We start from the raw sequence: 16,540 nt of genomic DNA, 5'->3' as shown, positions 1-16,540 counted from the left end.
GGATTCTTTGGTTTCATGCTTCTGTGATTAAAAAAAAAAAAAAAAAAAAAAGAAAAGTCCTCAACATACCTGCTGTTTGGCAGCTGGGAATTCTCAATTGGCTAGAAGTGAGTTTCAGGACATATTGCCAACTGCTGTCCCTTTTCTCCTCCCTTCCCTTGGGCAGGGCATTTGTGTAAACAGACAGCAAAGAAATAGAACTGGACTGTCTTATTCCAATTCTTCTCTCCTTGCTTCCATTTCTATTGTAATTATTTTATTAATAAGCCAGGGCTGCCAACGCTCATACTAAATATAATTTACTATTGTGTACAACCAGTTTTAGGGTGGTAATGAGACACTGTTTTTTGGTGAGAACTGGAAGGTTAGCGACTAATATCCAGAATTCTTTTTCTGGATAACTGTGGATTATAATATCTTCGGCTGTTTTGGGGGCTTCTTTGTCTGCAAAAAAAATAAAAAAAAAAAAGTGGAATATGAAGTAGGTTTTTTGGTGTAAAATAGTCCCTTTATGAACTGCAGGTTACCAAAAAGAATTGTTGCTTCCCAGAACTACCATTCAACCCAGGAATCCCATTACTGAGTGCATACTGAGGAATATAAATCATTCTACCATAAAGACACATGCATGTGTCTTTATGTGTTCATTGCAGCACTATTCACAATAGCAAAGATGTTGAGTCAACCCAAATGTCCATCAATGACAGATTGGATAAAGAAAATATGCTACATATACATGCAGCCATAAAAAATATCAAGATCATGTCTTTTGCGGGAACATGAATGGAGCTGGAGGCTATTATCCTTAGCAAGCTAATGTAGGAACAGAAAACCAAATACTGCATGTTCTCACTTAGAAGAGAGAGCTAAATGATGAGAACTCATGAACGCAAAGAAGGGAACAACAGACATTAGGGCCTACTTGAGGGTGGAGGGTGAGAGGAAGGAGTGAAGCAGAAGAGGTAACTATTGGGTACTGGGCTTAATATTTGGGTGATGAAATAATCTGTACAACAAATCCCTGTGATACGAGTTTGCCTATGCAACAAACCTTCACATGTACCCCCAAATCTAAAAGTTAAAAAAAAAAAAAGAATTATTGCTTCCCACATACGTGCTAAATTTCAGTATCAGGGTATCTTTTATTATTAAGATTCTGAAAGTTAACATGTTCTCAAATGATCTCCTCTTTTCTGTAACTTGGTCCACTCATGGTCTTCTCCATTATGGTTTGTGGCAACTTCCATCCTTTGGGACAAAAACTTAGGGCATCTTTCTCTCATATTCCACATCTGTCAGGAAATTCTGTGGGTTTGGACTTGAAAATATATCCAAAACCTGACCACTATTTGCCATAGCCGCTGTTACCGCCCTTGCGGAAGCCACTTACACCTTTCGCTTGGCTTATTACAAGAGTTTCTTATGGTTCTCTGCTGACTTTGTTTTCCACAGCAGCTGGAGTGATCCTCTTAAAATATGTCAGCTCACAGCACTCTTCTGTTCAAAACCTTTCCATAACTCCCCATTTCACTCAGAGCAAAGGTAAAGTCCTTAGAATAGCCTACAAGGCCCTTCTTGTCTGGCCCTTCATATCACTCCATCTCATCTCCTACTATTCTCCCCTTATCGTCTGCTCCAGCTATCTTAGCCTCCCTGATGGTCCCAGAATTTGCCAGGCAGGCTCGCACATTAGGCCTTAGCGCTGGCTGTTCCCTCTGCCTGGAAATCTTCCTTCATATTCGTGGAGTTCACACCCTCATTTCCTTCAAGACTGCTCACACACTGCCTTTTCAGTGAGGCTTACCTTGACCACCCTATTTAAAGTTGCACCTGTACACCTCATCCCCTTCCCTTCCCTTATTCTATTTTGTTCACAATAACTACACTTGTCTTTTGAACTTTTTGTTCATTAATATATCCCTAGGACTTAGAAGAATATCTATGATGTGGTAGGTATTTAATAAATATTTACTGAATGAGGGATGAATTTATTTTGCTTAACTCAGTGTAACCCTCTTAAGAAAAACAAGACTATAAACCAGATCTTTTGAGAACGTTAACTTCTTTTTTTTTTTTTTTTTTCAGATGGAGTTTCGCTCTTCTTGCCCAGGCTGAAGTCCAGTGGGGCGATCTCCACTCACCGCAACCTCCGCCTCCCGGGTTCAAGCGATTCTCCTGCCTCAGCCTCCCGAGTAGCTGGGATTATAGGCATGTGCCACCACGCCCAGCTAATTTTTATATTTTCAGTAGAGACGGGGGTTTCACCACGTTGACCAGGCTGGTCTCGAACTCCTGACCTCAGGTGATTCGCCCGCCTCGGCCTCCTAAGGTGCTGGGGTTACAGGCTTGAGCCAATGCGCCCGGCCGAGAACGCTAAATTCTAATTGAATTAACCGTAATTTAGTATTGCCACATACAGTAGCTGAGATGGTGCAACAAGGAGTTTGATGGAGATTCTGGTAAGGGACATGGTGGGCTAAGAAAGAATTGTCTGTTCTTGAAACTAGATAAACTCAGGGGCTTTACTCCCCTTCAGGTACTAGAATCATGTATAAAGGCAGAGAAAAGTGATTCTGAGTGAACTTGCACTGACAACTTACTAGAACGAGGCTTCCTGGAGTTAGGGTTCCCGGAGTATGTGTCTCCCTGGAAGGTGGAAGAAGAGCCTGAACCTGCTCTGCTACTCTTTGGAAGAGAGCCCCGCCATTTCCCTAGGCCTTGGCCTCCCTCCCTGGAAAAGGATGGTATCCACCGACTCCCCGTATGGGAGGCTGCTTGCAGGGTGTTCCCAGCACCTCCCAGGGAAGCTCCTCAGAATACTGCCTGCCACATTTTTAAGCTTTTTTAAAAAAATTATTTTTATTATGGTAAAACATACACAACATAAAAGTTATCCCTTTATCCAGTTTGCGGTGTACGTTTGTTAACCTCACAGCAAGCAACACATGAGTTTTAAATTAGAATTTGGACAACGGCAAATGAAATGAAAGGCGAACAATCCGAGAGCCGGGTCACAGAGGAGCTCTGGGAACGAGCCGCGGGCTGAAGCCACACGGGGAACTCCATTTTGTCCGGACAGGGTCGGTCGTGGCCACCCTCAGGGAGTCGAGTCGTTTTCGCGGCGCGGCCCGGGCCTCCCCCGGGGGTCCGCCCGCCTCTCTCCGCCTGGCCCAGCGGCGCGGCCGCGGTAGGACTCTGTCCACTCGCTCAACCTCGGGCGCCCAGTTCTTAAGGCAAAGGGTCCCCTGCCTTGCACAACTCGGAGCCGCCGAGGAGGTGACGGCGGTAGCTCTGGGACGGCTCGGTGCCATTCACTACCATTCTGTTTTCCTGAGGCGCCGCCTTCCAATTGCTCCGGCTCCGCTAGGAGGCGCGCGCTCCAGCCGCTCCGCCGCGCGGCCCCGACCGCACTTAAGTCCGAGGCGAAGAAAGAAAAGGCTGTCGGCAGCCGCAGCTCCCGGTCCGCGCCGCCAGGCCCGCGCAGGCGCGCGCGGCTCCTGTTCTCGCGGGCGCCCCTCCCCCAGGCCTCCAGGCGCGCCGCGGGCGGGGTCGGCGCGGGGGGCGGAGCCGGCGCGGGCTCGGCTGGGGCCCGGCCCGGGATTAGTTGGTTTCGGAGCGGAGGAGGGAGCCCCGACCGTCGCGAGCGTCAAAGAGACAAAGCACGTCAGGGGGTCCGGCCGGGGGGGTCGGCCCGGGGCTCGGTGGTGCCCCAGCCCGCGCGGAGGGCCCTGCGGACCCGCGCGCCGCCGCCGCCGCCTCGCAACAGGTCCGGGCGGCCTCGCTCTCCGCTCCCCTCCCCCGCATCCGCGACCCCCGGGGCGCCTCAGCTCGGCCGGGGCCGCAGTCTGGCCACCAGCTTCCATGCGGTTCGGGTCCAAGATGATGCCGGTAAGGGGGCGAGCGGCCGGGGCATCGGGCCCGGAAGTGTGCGGGGTCGCGTGCCGGGGGCTGGTCCGCGCCCTCAGGCGCGTCGGGGAAGGAGCCCGGGGCCGGGAGCCCGCGCGGAGGGGCCGGGGCTTTCCGAGCTTCGAGCGGGTTTCTGGAGGGGGAGGCTCCATCCTCAGCGTTCTGCGCCCACAGCCGGCCTGGGGTCGCGGCGAGACCCTGACCGCGAGGCGGGTTCCCCCAGCTGCTTCGGAGTCAGGCGTGCCGCCCGCGAGCCCAGCAGCCACTCAAACTTTTCGTCTTTCACTGGGTCTTGACTTTTTTGCAGTTCTTGAAGGTCAAGAATACGGGAACTGGGGACCTTGTTCTTTGCTGGGTCTTTTTTTTTTTTTTTTTTTCTTTCAACTTTTTACTGGAGTGAAACATACGTTACTGGAACGGGTACCTTTTCGAATTTCGATCTTGATATCCGCAGTAGCAGCTAAGTCACCCTTACCTCTTTGTGGAAACTGGTTGTGGTAAATGCAGTCTCGGAAGTTTTAGATTGCAGGAAAGCGTACGTGCCTAGCTCCCTTCATTTCCCACAGCTTGTTTAGCAAGACCTCCGGAGAGGATTAGTGTGTTCTTTAGGAGCTCCGCAGGCTTTTGACACGGCCACCAGGCCACAGGTGAACAGCAGGTTTGAGACGTTTCTGAAATGTCTCTTGTCATTTAACGATCGCGGAATGGAGGTTTGCGGTGGGTTGCGGTGGCTTCTGCAGACTTAAGTAGCGAGTTTCTTCGTGGAAGTTGTACTTGCACCTCTCCCACTGAAGTGGGGACGTCTTGCAGGTATCCTATGCTTGTGGCTCCGTTTGTTTAGACAAAGAAACAAAAAGCTTTTACTTTTATGAAGTCTGTGGAATAGAGTGATGACAAAGTTTGCAGTCACGCATACAGAGTATATAATATGCTGTCCCCTGGCCCCCTACTTGTGTCATGGAGGGCGTCCTGAACTCTCATTGGGCCGACTTAACAATTCACTAGAATTAGTAATTGGGTTTAGATGGTTTGGGATATTTTGTCCTGCCAGGATAAAAGGAATTTGAAAGTAGCATTATGCATCTTAGTTTAATGCCTGGTTATGAAGTCAGGTTTGTGGTGTGAATACTCAATATTGAAATAATGAACCATAGCATAGATAAGGGTGATGGATTTTGCTGTTAAGATTTTTATTTCTTGGATTTACATCTCTTTTTGTTGAAATAACTTGTACGGATTGTCTGTGAATTTTTCCTAATAATGGGAGCAAGAGAAACACGTATCAGTTGTTGCTATATGGTTTCTTCCTTGTTTTTTGTCAAGGTATCCTTTGGAGATACCCTACGAAGGTATCCGTTGTGTAGCCGAATTCATAAAACGTTATGTGGCTCTTGAGACTACATTCAATTTAGCAATATGGTTCTTCTGATTGCCTTTCTGATGTCAGAATAGAATCCTAACACGGACTCATTGTGGTGTGATGGCACGTACACCAGCTTTGAAGTCAGACTAACACTTCAGTATTGCTCAGCTACTACCTTTAGTGGCTATAGCCACTTAAAAAGTTGTCCCTCAGTTTCATCATCTGTAAAATGGGGATAATAGTACTCAGCTCTTAGGGTGGTTTGAGGATTAGAGTTATGTTTATGAAGGAAGTGTGATTAGTATGTCTAGCTTGCAATAGGTGGTAGATAAAAGCCTTTGAATTTCCAGTGTTGGTTAAACTGGAGATTCTCAGATTTGTGATATATAAAAATATGAAATAATTTTTCATTTAGTAGACTCATGTTATATGTGTCTTTATACTGTAATATTTTGGATATTTGAAAATAAAACTTTTATTAAGTATATATACTTTTATTAAGTATATTTCTCATCTTTGGCTTTTAATATGCTTGGACTTTTATTCCAACATGAATGTAATTTTGTTACATTACTTTGAAAAATTCTAACCAACTTACCAGGAAAAGCACATTTAATGTAAAAAAATGGGTAGTCTCAGAATGTAGACAGTTGGCCTTGATGTACTTTTATTGTGGTAAAACATGCATGAAATAAAATTTACCATTTTAACTATATTTAAATGTACAGTTCTGTGGCATTAGGTACATTCCTTGATTTGCTTTTAAAGGCATTCTGAAGATAATGGTTTACTATTTAGACTGCATTTATTAAAAATGTGCAAATAGGCCAGGCGCGGTGGCTCATGCCTGTAATCTCAGCACTTTGGGAGGCCGAGGCGGGCGGATCACGAGGTCAAGAGATTGAGATCCTCCTGGCCGGCATGGTGAAACCTCGTCTCTACTAAAAATACAAAAATTAGCTGGGCGTGGTGGCATGCGCCTGTAGCCCCAGCTACTCGAGAGGCTGAGGCAGGAGAATTGCTTGAACCCCGGAGGTGGGGTTGCAGTGAGCCGAGAGAGACTCCATCTCAAAAAAAAAGAAGTGCAAATAAATTGTGTTCGTGTGTTTTCTTACCAAATGGTACAGGATCAAGTGGTTTTCTTTTATATGGGACACGAAGCGATAATTGGTTCCAAAACCAAAAGTGGAAGATGTATTTTAGAAGGCTAACTAAGAATAAATAGCAAGCTCTGCAAATCACAGTAGAGGTAATGATAGGGTACTGCAGAAATGGGAGTGATAATTACTCTCACTTTCAGATACCTGCCATTGTTAGTATCTCTAGTTCTGTGATATTTCTACAACTTGCTGAGGAAAAACTGGTTATACTTTCATACTTGACATCATCTTTTTCCTGATGAAAGAAGAGATTTATTTGCACTTCGAAAGTTTGGCTTTTTAGTGATCCATTAGTTGTACTTGATTATCAAATAAAGGGAGGCAGTTATCGCAAGCAAAAATTCTTAGTCATTTGAAAATTACATTAGATATCTTTTATTCATTACTTTGATTTCGTGAAGTGTTATGCTCAGAACAAAAATGTGTTCTTAAGAAAGAGCTTGGCTAACTCTAAAAGCTACTCTGCTCTTTTCAGCTAATAGTTTCATAAAAATTTTTGTTTGTACCTACTGTTGAAATGATAAATTAAAAAAAAATTATTTACAAAACTACACAGTATTTGGTAGCGCCACCTGGAAAACCAGAAGGCTTGAATTTGCCTGTCACTTGGTAGTTGGAGATGCTGTATATTTGGCCTGAGTGTCCAGCTGTAATGGAAATGCTCTGTATCTGTGCTGTCCAGCATGGCAGTCACCAGCCACATGTGGCTACTGCACTTCAAATGTGGCCAAGGGAACTGAAGAACTGAACTTAAGAGTTAATTTTAATTATATTTAAATAGCCACATGCCTGGTGGTTACTGTATGACAATGCAGTCAAACCGACATCATCATATAGCCTTTATACAGATATTTTAAAGAAAATAACAGATGGGCCGGGCGCGATGGCTACGCCTGTAATCCTAGAACTTTGGGAGGCTGAGGGGGTGGATCATGAGGTCAGGAGTTCGAGACCAGCCTCAACATAGTGAAACCCTGTCTCTAATAAAAATACAAAAATTAGCGGGTGTGGTAGCGTGCGCCTGTAATCCCAGCTACTCAGGAGGCTGAGGCAGGAAAATCGCTTGAACCCTTGAGGCAGAGGTTGCAGTGAGCTGAGATGGCACCATTGCACTCCAGCCTGGGGGACAGAGCGAGACTGTCTCAGGAAAAAAAAAAAAAAAAAAAAGAAAATAATAGCTTATTTTAAAAAGCTCAGTTGAAGTGATCATAGTTTAATTTCTAAGTTTATGGCATTTTATCTTTCAGTGCTGCACAGGCATAATTATTTCATGATGCTGCAAAATAAAATTTGAGCTTCTAATTTTGAGGGTCTAGGGAAAAAATGGGATATTACAGTATCTCCTTTAGCAGTTTGACCAGCTGATCAGTAGAATTTGTATATTTCTGAGCATAACTGCAAAGTGTGCAGCTCCACAGACCAGTAGCTTAACTTTTGCTTAAATTCTTGTATTATTATTTACAAAGGTCTGGTTTTATTTGCACAGATTTGCACAAAACAACTGAAATTGTGTTTTGAAACAAAATCTTTCAAGTTATGTATTTGGAACATTATATTTGTATGATTTCAAGTTATGTATTTAAAACATTTTATTTGTATGATTATATCATATTTTGAAAGAATTCTTTTTGCTTGAGTAATAGTGTAGAAAATTAGCTTAGATCAGGCTTTATTCCAGAATAAAGTTTAGATTAGGTCCCTAAAGAGAGGTTCCTAGCTTTATAGAATTACAGTTACCAAAAGCTGTTAAACAAATAATCTATTTTTAGAGATGTGCAAAATATTTCACATTTCTTTCTTTTTTTTTTTTTTTGAGACAGAGTCTCACCACTCTGTGACTCTGTAGCCCAGGCTGGAGTGCAGTAGCACGATCTCGGCTTACTGCAGCCTCCGCCTCCCAGGTTCAAGCAGTTCTCTGCCTCACCCTCCCAAGTAGCTGGGATTACAGGTTACACTCAGCTAATTTTTGTATTTTTTTTTTTTTTTTGAGACGGAGTCTTGCTCTGTCGCCCGGGCTGGAGTGCAGTGGTCGGATCTCAGCTCACTGCAAGCTCTGCCTCCCAGGTTTACGCCATTCTCCTGCCTCAGCCTCCCGTGTGGCTGGGACTACAGGCGCCCGCCACCTCGCCCAGCTAGTTTTTTGTATTTTTTAGTAGAGACGGGGTTTCACCGTGTTAGCCAGGATGGTCTCGATCTCCTGACCTTGTGATCCGCCTGTCTTGGCCTCCCTAAGTGCTGGGATTACAGGCTTGAGCCACCGCACCTGGCCTAATTTTTGTATTTTTTAGTAGAGACGGGGTTTTACCATATTGTCCAGGCTGGTCTTGAACTCCTGACCCTGGTGATCCACTAGCCTCGGCCTCCCAAAGTGCTGGGATTACAGGCATGAGCCACCGCGCCCGGTAGTGTCTCACATTTCATGTGCATTAGTTTTGTTGCCTTGTGACTTCAGCTCTTAAAAGCTGAAAGATGTTTGAAAATTTCTGTATTTTTACCTGTTTCAGAGAAATCAGATTTAGACTTTTTAAAAGAAATTTACACAAGCGTACACCTGCTTATATTTAACAATTAAGGAGAATCTATTTATCTGGAAGACACATGGAGGGTCATTTATTCACATACACTGCTTCTAGGAAGAACTGTGTTCCCTCTGTCTTTATCCCCACCGCCCCAGCAGACAAGAAAACAAAACTTTCTTTTCTGGAGCTTTTAAGAATACTGTAGACCTTTATCTCTTTTGGTGATCTTCCATAGTGTGTGGCACTCTTAAACAGTCTTTCTAAAGCTAAGTTAACACTGAGTATTCTTGAAGCTCGTGTTATCTAGCCTCTCCTTAGCTTAAATAGGATAACTGCATACCAGTATGTGCTCTCACCAGCTTCTCCACAAGGATCTCACAGAGTAAGAAGAATAGCAGTTAAGAGTTTAGCAATTAAGAGTTTAGGAATCCAGAGTGTTCTTTTCAGCTCATGCCACTTAAGCTGCACATTATTTAAATACTTGTTTTTTGATGGTGTGCTAGTTATTGAACAGAACATTCTCTTTAATCAGATGTAACTGAAAAAAGAAAACATAGATAATGTGACTATGTATGAAATGTATAGTTATATTGAAGTGGTAGGTGAGACATTAAAATTCTATGTCTTATTGGGTCATTCGGGGATCCTTCAGGAGCATTAAGTTTTAAGTAGTCAGTGATTTCTTAAAACACTTTGCATACCGTCTTATCAAAATAAATGTCTTATCAAAGAAATGCAACTTTTAAACATTATTAGATAATGGGCAGGAAAAGTAGTTTTACAGATTTAGAAACTTTTTTCTACATAAAATATACTCAAAACCAAATTATTTATTTGGATAATCAAACCAGATTTTTGATGAATAGGTTCATTTGGCCAGTAAGTACTGAACTTTCACTTTTTTGTTTGTTTGTTTGTTTAGACAGAGTCTTGCTCTATCACTCAGGCTAGAGTGCAGTGGCATGGCGTCATCTCAGCTCACTGCAACCTCTGCCTCCTGGGCTCAAGTGATTCTCTAGCAGCAGCCTCCCGAGTAGTTGGGATTACAGGAGTGCGCCACCACACCCAGCTACATTTTTTTTTCTATTTTTAGTAGAGACGGGGTTTCACCATGTTGGCCAGGCTGGTCTCGAACTCCTGACCTCAAGTGATCTGCCTCTCAAAGTGCTGGAATTATAGGCGTGAGCGACTGCACTTGGCCGAACTTTGACTTTTGAAGTGCATACTTCAGTTGTTTTTTTGGATACAGGTTTATAACTTAATACTACTTTATTTAAATTTCAAACATATCAACCCAAAATCCCTTAAGGCACAAGCATTGAAAGGTAGTAGAAAACCATGATGAATAAACTATTATAGATTACCAGTAAACTACTTGTGGTAACAAAAAATAATTAAGGCAGTTTACTGTTCTTCCACAGGGCAGTGAACAATTTATATGTAAAAGCAGGGAGAGTGTAAGCTTCACTCTAACTTCTCTCCTGGAGATGAAGAGGAGCCCCCTTTCTGTGCCTCACACTGTGCCTGGTGATTTAGGTTGGTTATCCTGTCTAATCCCCTTATTACACTCTGAAGTTGATCTTCCCACTCTCATTCAACAGATAAGGAATTTGAAGCTCAAAGGGTTTAAGTAATTTGTTTCTGGTCACTAGTAGAAATGAGATTTGAACTGCCTGCCCGCAAACACATGCTCTGTTCAAGATGGCAAATGCTTGGGTCACAATATTTTTATATGTTTGACAGGACAAACAGTGGTAATGATGTTCTTTTGGCTAATTGTAACTTCAAAAATTGCTTTTCAAAGCATAACCCTACTGTAGTTTTAAAGTAGAAAAGGAAAAATGAAAAAAAAAAAAAAATGGAGACATCTTTCCTAACTTAAATCCATACTGCATGAGAAGATTGGTAAATAGTTCTCTTATGGACTTGTTAAATGATGTGGAGGTGGTTACCTCCCCCTGGGCAAAGGAAACATCTCAATAGCTATTTCTTCCCACCTCTATCTAATAATACTACCATAGACATCTCAGATCTTCCACATCTGCAGGGAAAGAGAAGGGGTGTGATAATTAGCTTTTGAATAAGGGGTGTTAAATAGTATTTCTTGAGATGATATCTGTAAATGTGGCTTGAAGGTGATAATATATTAGGTTGGTGCAAAAGTAATTTCGGTTCTTACCGTCACCTTTAATGGCAAAACCACAGTTACTTTTGCACCATCCTAATAGGAAAGGAGCAGAGTAGGATAGGCATGTTGGGAGAAGTGGAGGACAGGGACACATACAATGTCTGCTGTGAGATGACCAGTGTCATTCAGCCGTTTCCAGTTACTTGAGTGGTGCAGCAATGACTTTGACGTGTCCAGATGGGAGTGGAGTGAGTGTCTCCACTTGCAGCTTCAGGACTGTCTGTGAAGGGAGCAGTAATTCAATGTAGTCAGATACCTTTGTTGGAAATAGATTAGGGGCTGATTTTGAATGAAATCACATTAAATCATTGCTTTTCATTCTCCCTCATTAACCATTTGGTTGTTTTTGGATGGCCTTTTGGGGATAACATCTGCTCAAAAGATACTTAGTTACTATCTTCCGTATTCCAGGCACTGTTGTAAATGCTATGGAGACAGGAAAGGAAGTTTTCAGGGAGCTTTACCTTTCTTTTTTTTTTTTTTTTTGAGACGGTGTCTCGCTCTGTCTCCCAGGCTGGAGTGCAGTGGCCGGATCTCAGCTCACTGCAAGCTCCGCCTCCCGGGTCCACGCCATTCTCCTGCCTGAGCCTCCCGAGTAGCTGGGACTACAGGCGCCCGCCACCTCACCCGGCTAGTTTTTTTTGTATTTTTTAGTAGAGACGGGGTTTCACCGTGTTAGCCAGGATGGTCTCGATCTCCTGACCTCATGATCCACCCGTCTCAGCCTCCCAAAGTGCTGGGATTACAGGCTTGAGCCACCGCGCCCGGCTACCTTTCTTTCATAGTGCTTAATGGGGGATTTGGGTGGGAGAGAGAGAGAAAATAAACAAAAAAGAAAAACATGAGAGTTAAATGGGATTTAAGAAGGGTAATGTGACTGCGATGGCTACTTTAGATTGGATGGTCAGGAAGTGACCTTTCAGCTGAGACCTGAATGACAAGGAGCTGCTCCTGTGAAGATTTGCAGGTGGAGCATTTCAAGTGGGCATGATTCCCAGGGACTGGTGCAGAGGCCCCGAGGAAGCACTAGAGGCTGGGGCGGGGGGCGGGGGAAGAGGGGGCGGCAGGGTCAGGGCAGGGCTTCATGGGCAGAGGGCAGAGTGACTAGAGCTGAGGAAAAGACCAGTCAGCATATAGGTTTTTGTGGGCCAGAGGGAAGGGTGGAGGTGGCATGGGAAGGGACGTGGGAGCCACAGAAGAGGTTTAGTAAGCAAAAGCGACAACCTGATTGATTAGGAAAGCTCACTCTGTTGCCGTGTGGACAGCGGATCTTACAGGTGCCAGAGTGTAAGACTTGGGCAAGATGGGAAGAGTAGGAAAGTCTACAGAAAGCTGCCAAAAATAAAGGGTTTTAATTTTATTTATTTTTTTGTTTTTTACTACACCTAAGGCCCAGCTGACAGTAAGAATTGGTTGTGAAGGCACTCAAGAGTTTGTCACTTTCTCTGATAAATTGTTTTATTGACCCTCAGACGCCCCAAGGGTGAGAGGAGAAACAGTAGCACTTACCCAGGGTTGGAAGTAAGACAAGACAGGAATCGTGGAAGATCACTCCTGTATCCACAACTCCTTCCTGTGGATCTAAAGAGAAACCATACTTTTTATATCACCAGAGAGCTCTGACAGCTACACAGAGCAGTTTAAATTTAGGCTTGAGAGAAAGCCTTCTGTCACCATGTTTCTTTAAAACCGAGTAGTGTGTATCAGGTTTCTCAAGGAAGCTGAGTAGTGTGTATCAGGTTTCTCAAGGAAGCCAGTAGTCTGTCCTACAATGCTTTAGGACAGCTTTACTTTTGATCACATGATCCGAGTGCGCTGGAAGCTTCTGATGCTTCAACCTAAAAGTTCCTTGACTCCCCCGCCTTTTTTTTTTAATTTTAAAACAATAATATCTTCATTTTTCCGGCATAAAGTAGCGAGTGACCTAGGAAAATCAAGTCAGAGTTAACTTTAATTCTAGAGACGGTCTCTTTGTGCCAGTGTTTTCTGCATCACAACAAGATCTAGATAATAACTGCTTAGTTTGTGATATGTAGGTAATTTTCAAAAATTTTGTTAATTTCCTGAAAAGGTTGGGGGGCATCTATTTTGGATAATGCTTTTATTTTAAAGGTAGATTGGCTCTTTCTCTGGTAGGTTTTGCTTGTTGCTTTTAGTAGCCAGGGACCTGGACTTTCATCCTGCTTCCTTTCCTCTCTTCTGTTTTCTCCTGGAGCTGTTGAGTCACCAGGGCACACAGATCCCTGTTCTCCATTCCCTGGGGCACCTGTTTGGCCTCACCCCTCTCCTACCTGTACTGTTGTAATGCTCTCCTTATCTATGTTCTTACCTTTTCTGTTCTCTGCCCCATCAGGCCATTTAAGGCACTGCTTCTGTGGTGGTCTTTTAGAAACAGCAGCGTGTCTCTTCCCTCTCCAGAATTCTTCAAGTCTGACCTCTGTTCCTTACAGCATAAAATATATAAACTCTTTAGTGAGATAGAAAGTTTCTTTATTGTGTAGCCCAGTGGATTTCAGCCTTTTTGTGTCATTGATACATTTCCATTTCAGAACTTTTAGCTGCATAATGGAAATGATTGAAAAACTCAAAACATCAAGTCATCTATTAAAACATAGCACCAGCTGTGGCACAGTAGTGGGAATGCCTTGTGCTGTGCAGAAGAGCACTCGGTCACCTCGCAGTTCATTCGCCCTGCCTTTGGAATTGTGTTTCCTCTTGCTCACTGCAAGTTGTACTCTGTTGCATATTGCTCTCCACTCTTGCCTATTGCCCTCCATGACTTGCTCCACTCCATCGGACTTTGCCTTAACAGTGTGTGTATAAAAAAAATTTTGTGCATTGAAAGTTTTTGCAGCACATTCGTGGCTTGTGGATTGAGAATTGACCCATCTCTTCTTATTTGTCCTGCCTTGCCTCCCACCTCTATGCTTCAGCGGTTCCAGGACTATAATTGTGAGGGCATGCCACAGTTTCCTGTGTCTTTATACACAATGTTTCTCTCCCTAGATGGTTCTCTTCCTGCTTGTGTTATTCATCCTACAGTTTCAGCTTAATAGTACTTAATGTTAAGCCTTCTTCCACTGCTTGGAGGGGATTTTTTTTCTGTTCTCGCTGGACTTCAGATGCTTTAAATATACTTTCACCAGGAAGTTCTCATTTCTCAACATTGCACCCTTTTCATTGTTTGCGGTGCTTCTTCGTTGTTCCATAAGCTCTAAGAGGACGTGGACCATGCCTTTTCATCTTTGTGTTTCTAACACTTACACAGTGTTTGGCATACTGTAGGGATTTAATATTGTTTGAGTTACTGGATGAATGAATATTCTTATTTTGGATTTTCTTTGGTGAGTGTAGTTCTTGCCTCTACTTCCATAGGAAAGTGGGAAGTAGGAAGGAAATAACTAGAAGCAATGGATTGGTTGTAGTTCGATCATCATGGATAGATCTTAAAAAATGTAGTGCTTAGTGAGTAAAAATAAAAAATAGAATGAAATCTGTAACAGTACCTTTACATAAAATAACACAAATGCCTGGCACACAACAAGGCTCAGTTTAGAAGGAAGCACACCAACACTAAACTTATCAATAGTTGGAGTCAGGGAGGAATTAACTAAATGTATTTGTTCTTTTGCTTTATACATTGGTTGTTTGTGACAGATATTGAAGCAGAGTAGCCTAAGATGAGTTGCTTTAGAGGATACGTTCAGAATTTGAAACCTATCTAAATTCAGCTTCAGGCATAGTTGAAAGAAGAGAAAAGGTTTCTTAGGTTTACTTAAGCAGAATTCTTTGAGACATTGTCTGGCTTTGAAAACGTTCACTGTGAAGTAATACCATTTATAGATAAACATTTCTTGATGCTTCAGAATGTGAGCATCCTCTTTGTCATGTTCTTGTCGCCTGTTAACTTTCTCCTCTTTGTGGAACTTTGATTCCCTGAGTCACAGTTTCAGTTCAGTTCAACAAACTTGTATTGCATATTTGCTTTGTGTGAGATCTGACAGAGTTTTTTTGGGGAATGAGGTACAATGTAGGAGGAGAAAAACCAGGGAAAAACCATTTAAGAACCAAAACCTGTGTCCTAAAGAATGTATGGACCAGTAGGACAGATAAGACAGGGATACAAACAACTACAGTGTGAATGGTTGTCAGAGAAGCAAAGAGAACATTTACTTCTGGCTGGAGGTAGGTGTGTGGGTAGGGACGGATGGATTGGAGGAAGTTTTATGGTCTTTGAATTATTCTGGAAGGATGGGGATGACATTGACACTACAGGACCGTGTAGGAATCAGGTGAGCTACTCTGGGGAGAGAAGTGAGGAAAAGTGTGGCTATTTTTAGATTTCTCATTTGGTGACTTGAGGCTATAACTGTGGAGTAGATAATTTAAAATACGTTTTAGGTCTTAATATTTCTTGTAATTGAAATGGAATTCCTTGAAATTCAAAGTATGCAAATATAAATACCCGTGTATATGATCATAATGTATTGATATTGTTGTTGGGTTAACTACTGGTATTGTAATTAATATATACATAGATTAATACATACTGCTGTTACTTGCTAGCGAAACTAATACTCTACATTATTTACAGCAAATTACTCAGAAACCTAGCTTCATGTTACTTCCCTGCTCAAAACCCTCTAATGCAGTGGTTCTTAAGCTTAAGTGTGGGTACTGGGCCTCACCTCTGGGGTTTCTGAATCAGGAGGTGTAGAGCAGGGCCTGGGACTTCATATTTGACAAGTTGCCAGGTGATGCTGATGCTGTTTGAGAATTGCATGTTGCAAATCACCACTCTAGTGACTTTTCCCTTGCAATAAAGTCCATACTCCTTATTCTTGACCTATAAGGCCCTACTCGAGCTAGCCCCTGTTCTACCTCTGCCCTCATTGGCACAAGTCTGTATTCCTGATGTGGCGTTTTTTCCGGTTGTGGAATTACCACCTCTGGGCCTTTGATGAAATGTCTTCCTTCAGATGTTTCAAGTGACTGTGGCTTCTTCAGTCTCAGCTCAAAAGTCCCCTGCACCCTGAGGTGTCTTTCCTAATCACGATCAGCCATCCTCTCCTCATCACTTCCATAATTCTTTATCATATCACTTTATATACTATGCTCATTTGTGTACTACCAGCCTCTCTTCTGTGCCCTAAAGAAGGCAAGCTTTTTCATACTGTGTTCCTTTTGCTTTAACTGCTTTCTTAGTAGGTGTTTAGTAAGTACTAATGGGTGAATGAATGAAACTTCTTATTGATGTCAGCAAGAAGTTAGGATTGAGGGGAAGGCATAGAACCAGGAGCTTCTTTGGCATGGCTGGCTTTGGTAGGATGTGACTCCTATAAGTTTCTATGTAGAGGTCCCTGTTACCTGTTTATGTATACGAAGTGGTTCTCTTACCAGACAT

General features: G+C 43.1%; 1 protein-coding gene across 3 annotated transcripts in view; it reads left to right on the top strand.

The window, feature by feature from the left end:
• The window catches only part of TP53BP2 (tumor protein p53 binding protein 2), a 104,146-nt gene that overhangs the window by 33,016 nt on the left and 54,590 nt on the right, over positions 1-16,540 (top strand). For 2 of the 3 annotated variants that reach the window (XM_074037155.1, XM_005540942.4), the window contains exon 1: positions 3,607-3,888. The exons of the other annotated variant lie outside the window; for it this stretch is intronic. Coding sequence is in view for 1 of the 2 variants with exons in the window: in XM_005540942.4 (XP_005540999.3) it covers positions 3,862-3,888 (27 nt within the window). In the remaining variant the exon portion in view is untranslated. Of the gene's footprint in view, positions 1-3,606; positions 3,889-16,540 lie in introns of those variants that run through there. 3 annotated transcript variants of the gene reach the window in all.

Source organism: Macaca fascicularis, chromosome 1, assembly GCF_037993035.2.
Source record: "Macaca fascicularis isolate 582-1 chromosome 1, T2T-MFA8v1.1".
Taxonomy (NCBI): domain Eukaryota; kingdom Metazoa; phylum Chordata; class Mammalia; order Primates; family Cercopithecidae; genus Macaca; species Macaca fascicularis.
The sequence above is the reverse complement of the archived record's forward strand: the minus strand, read 5'-3'. Positions and strand labels throughout refer to the sequence as shown.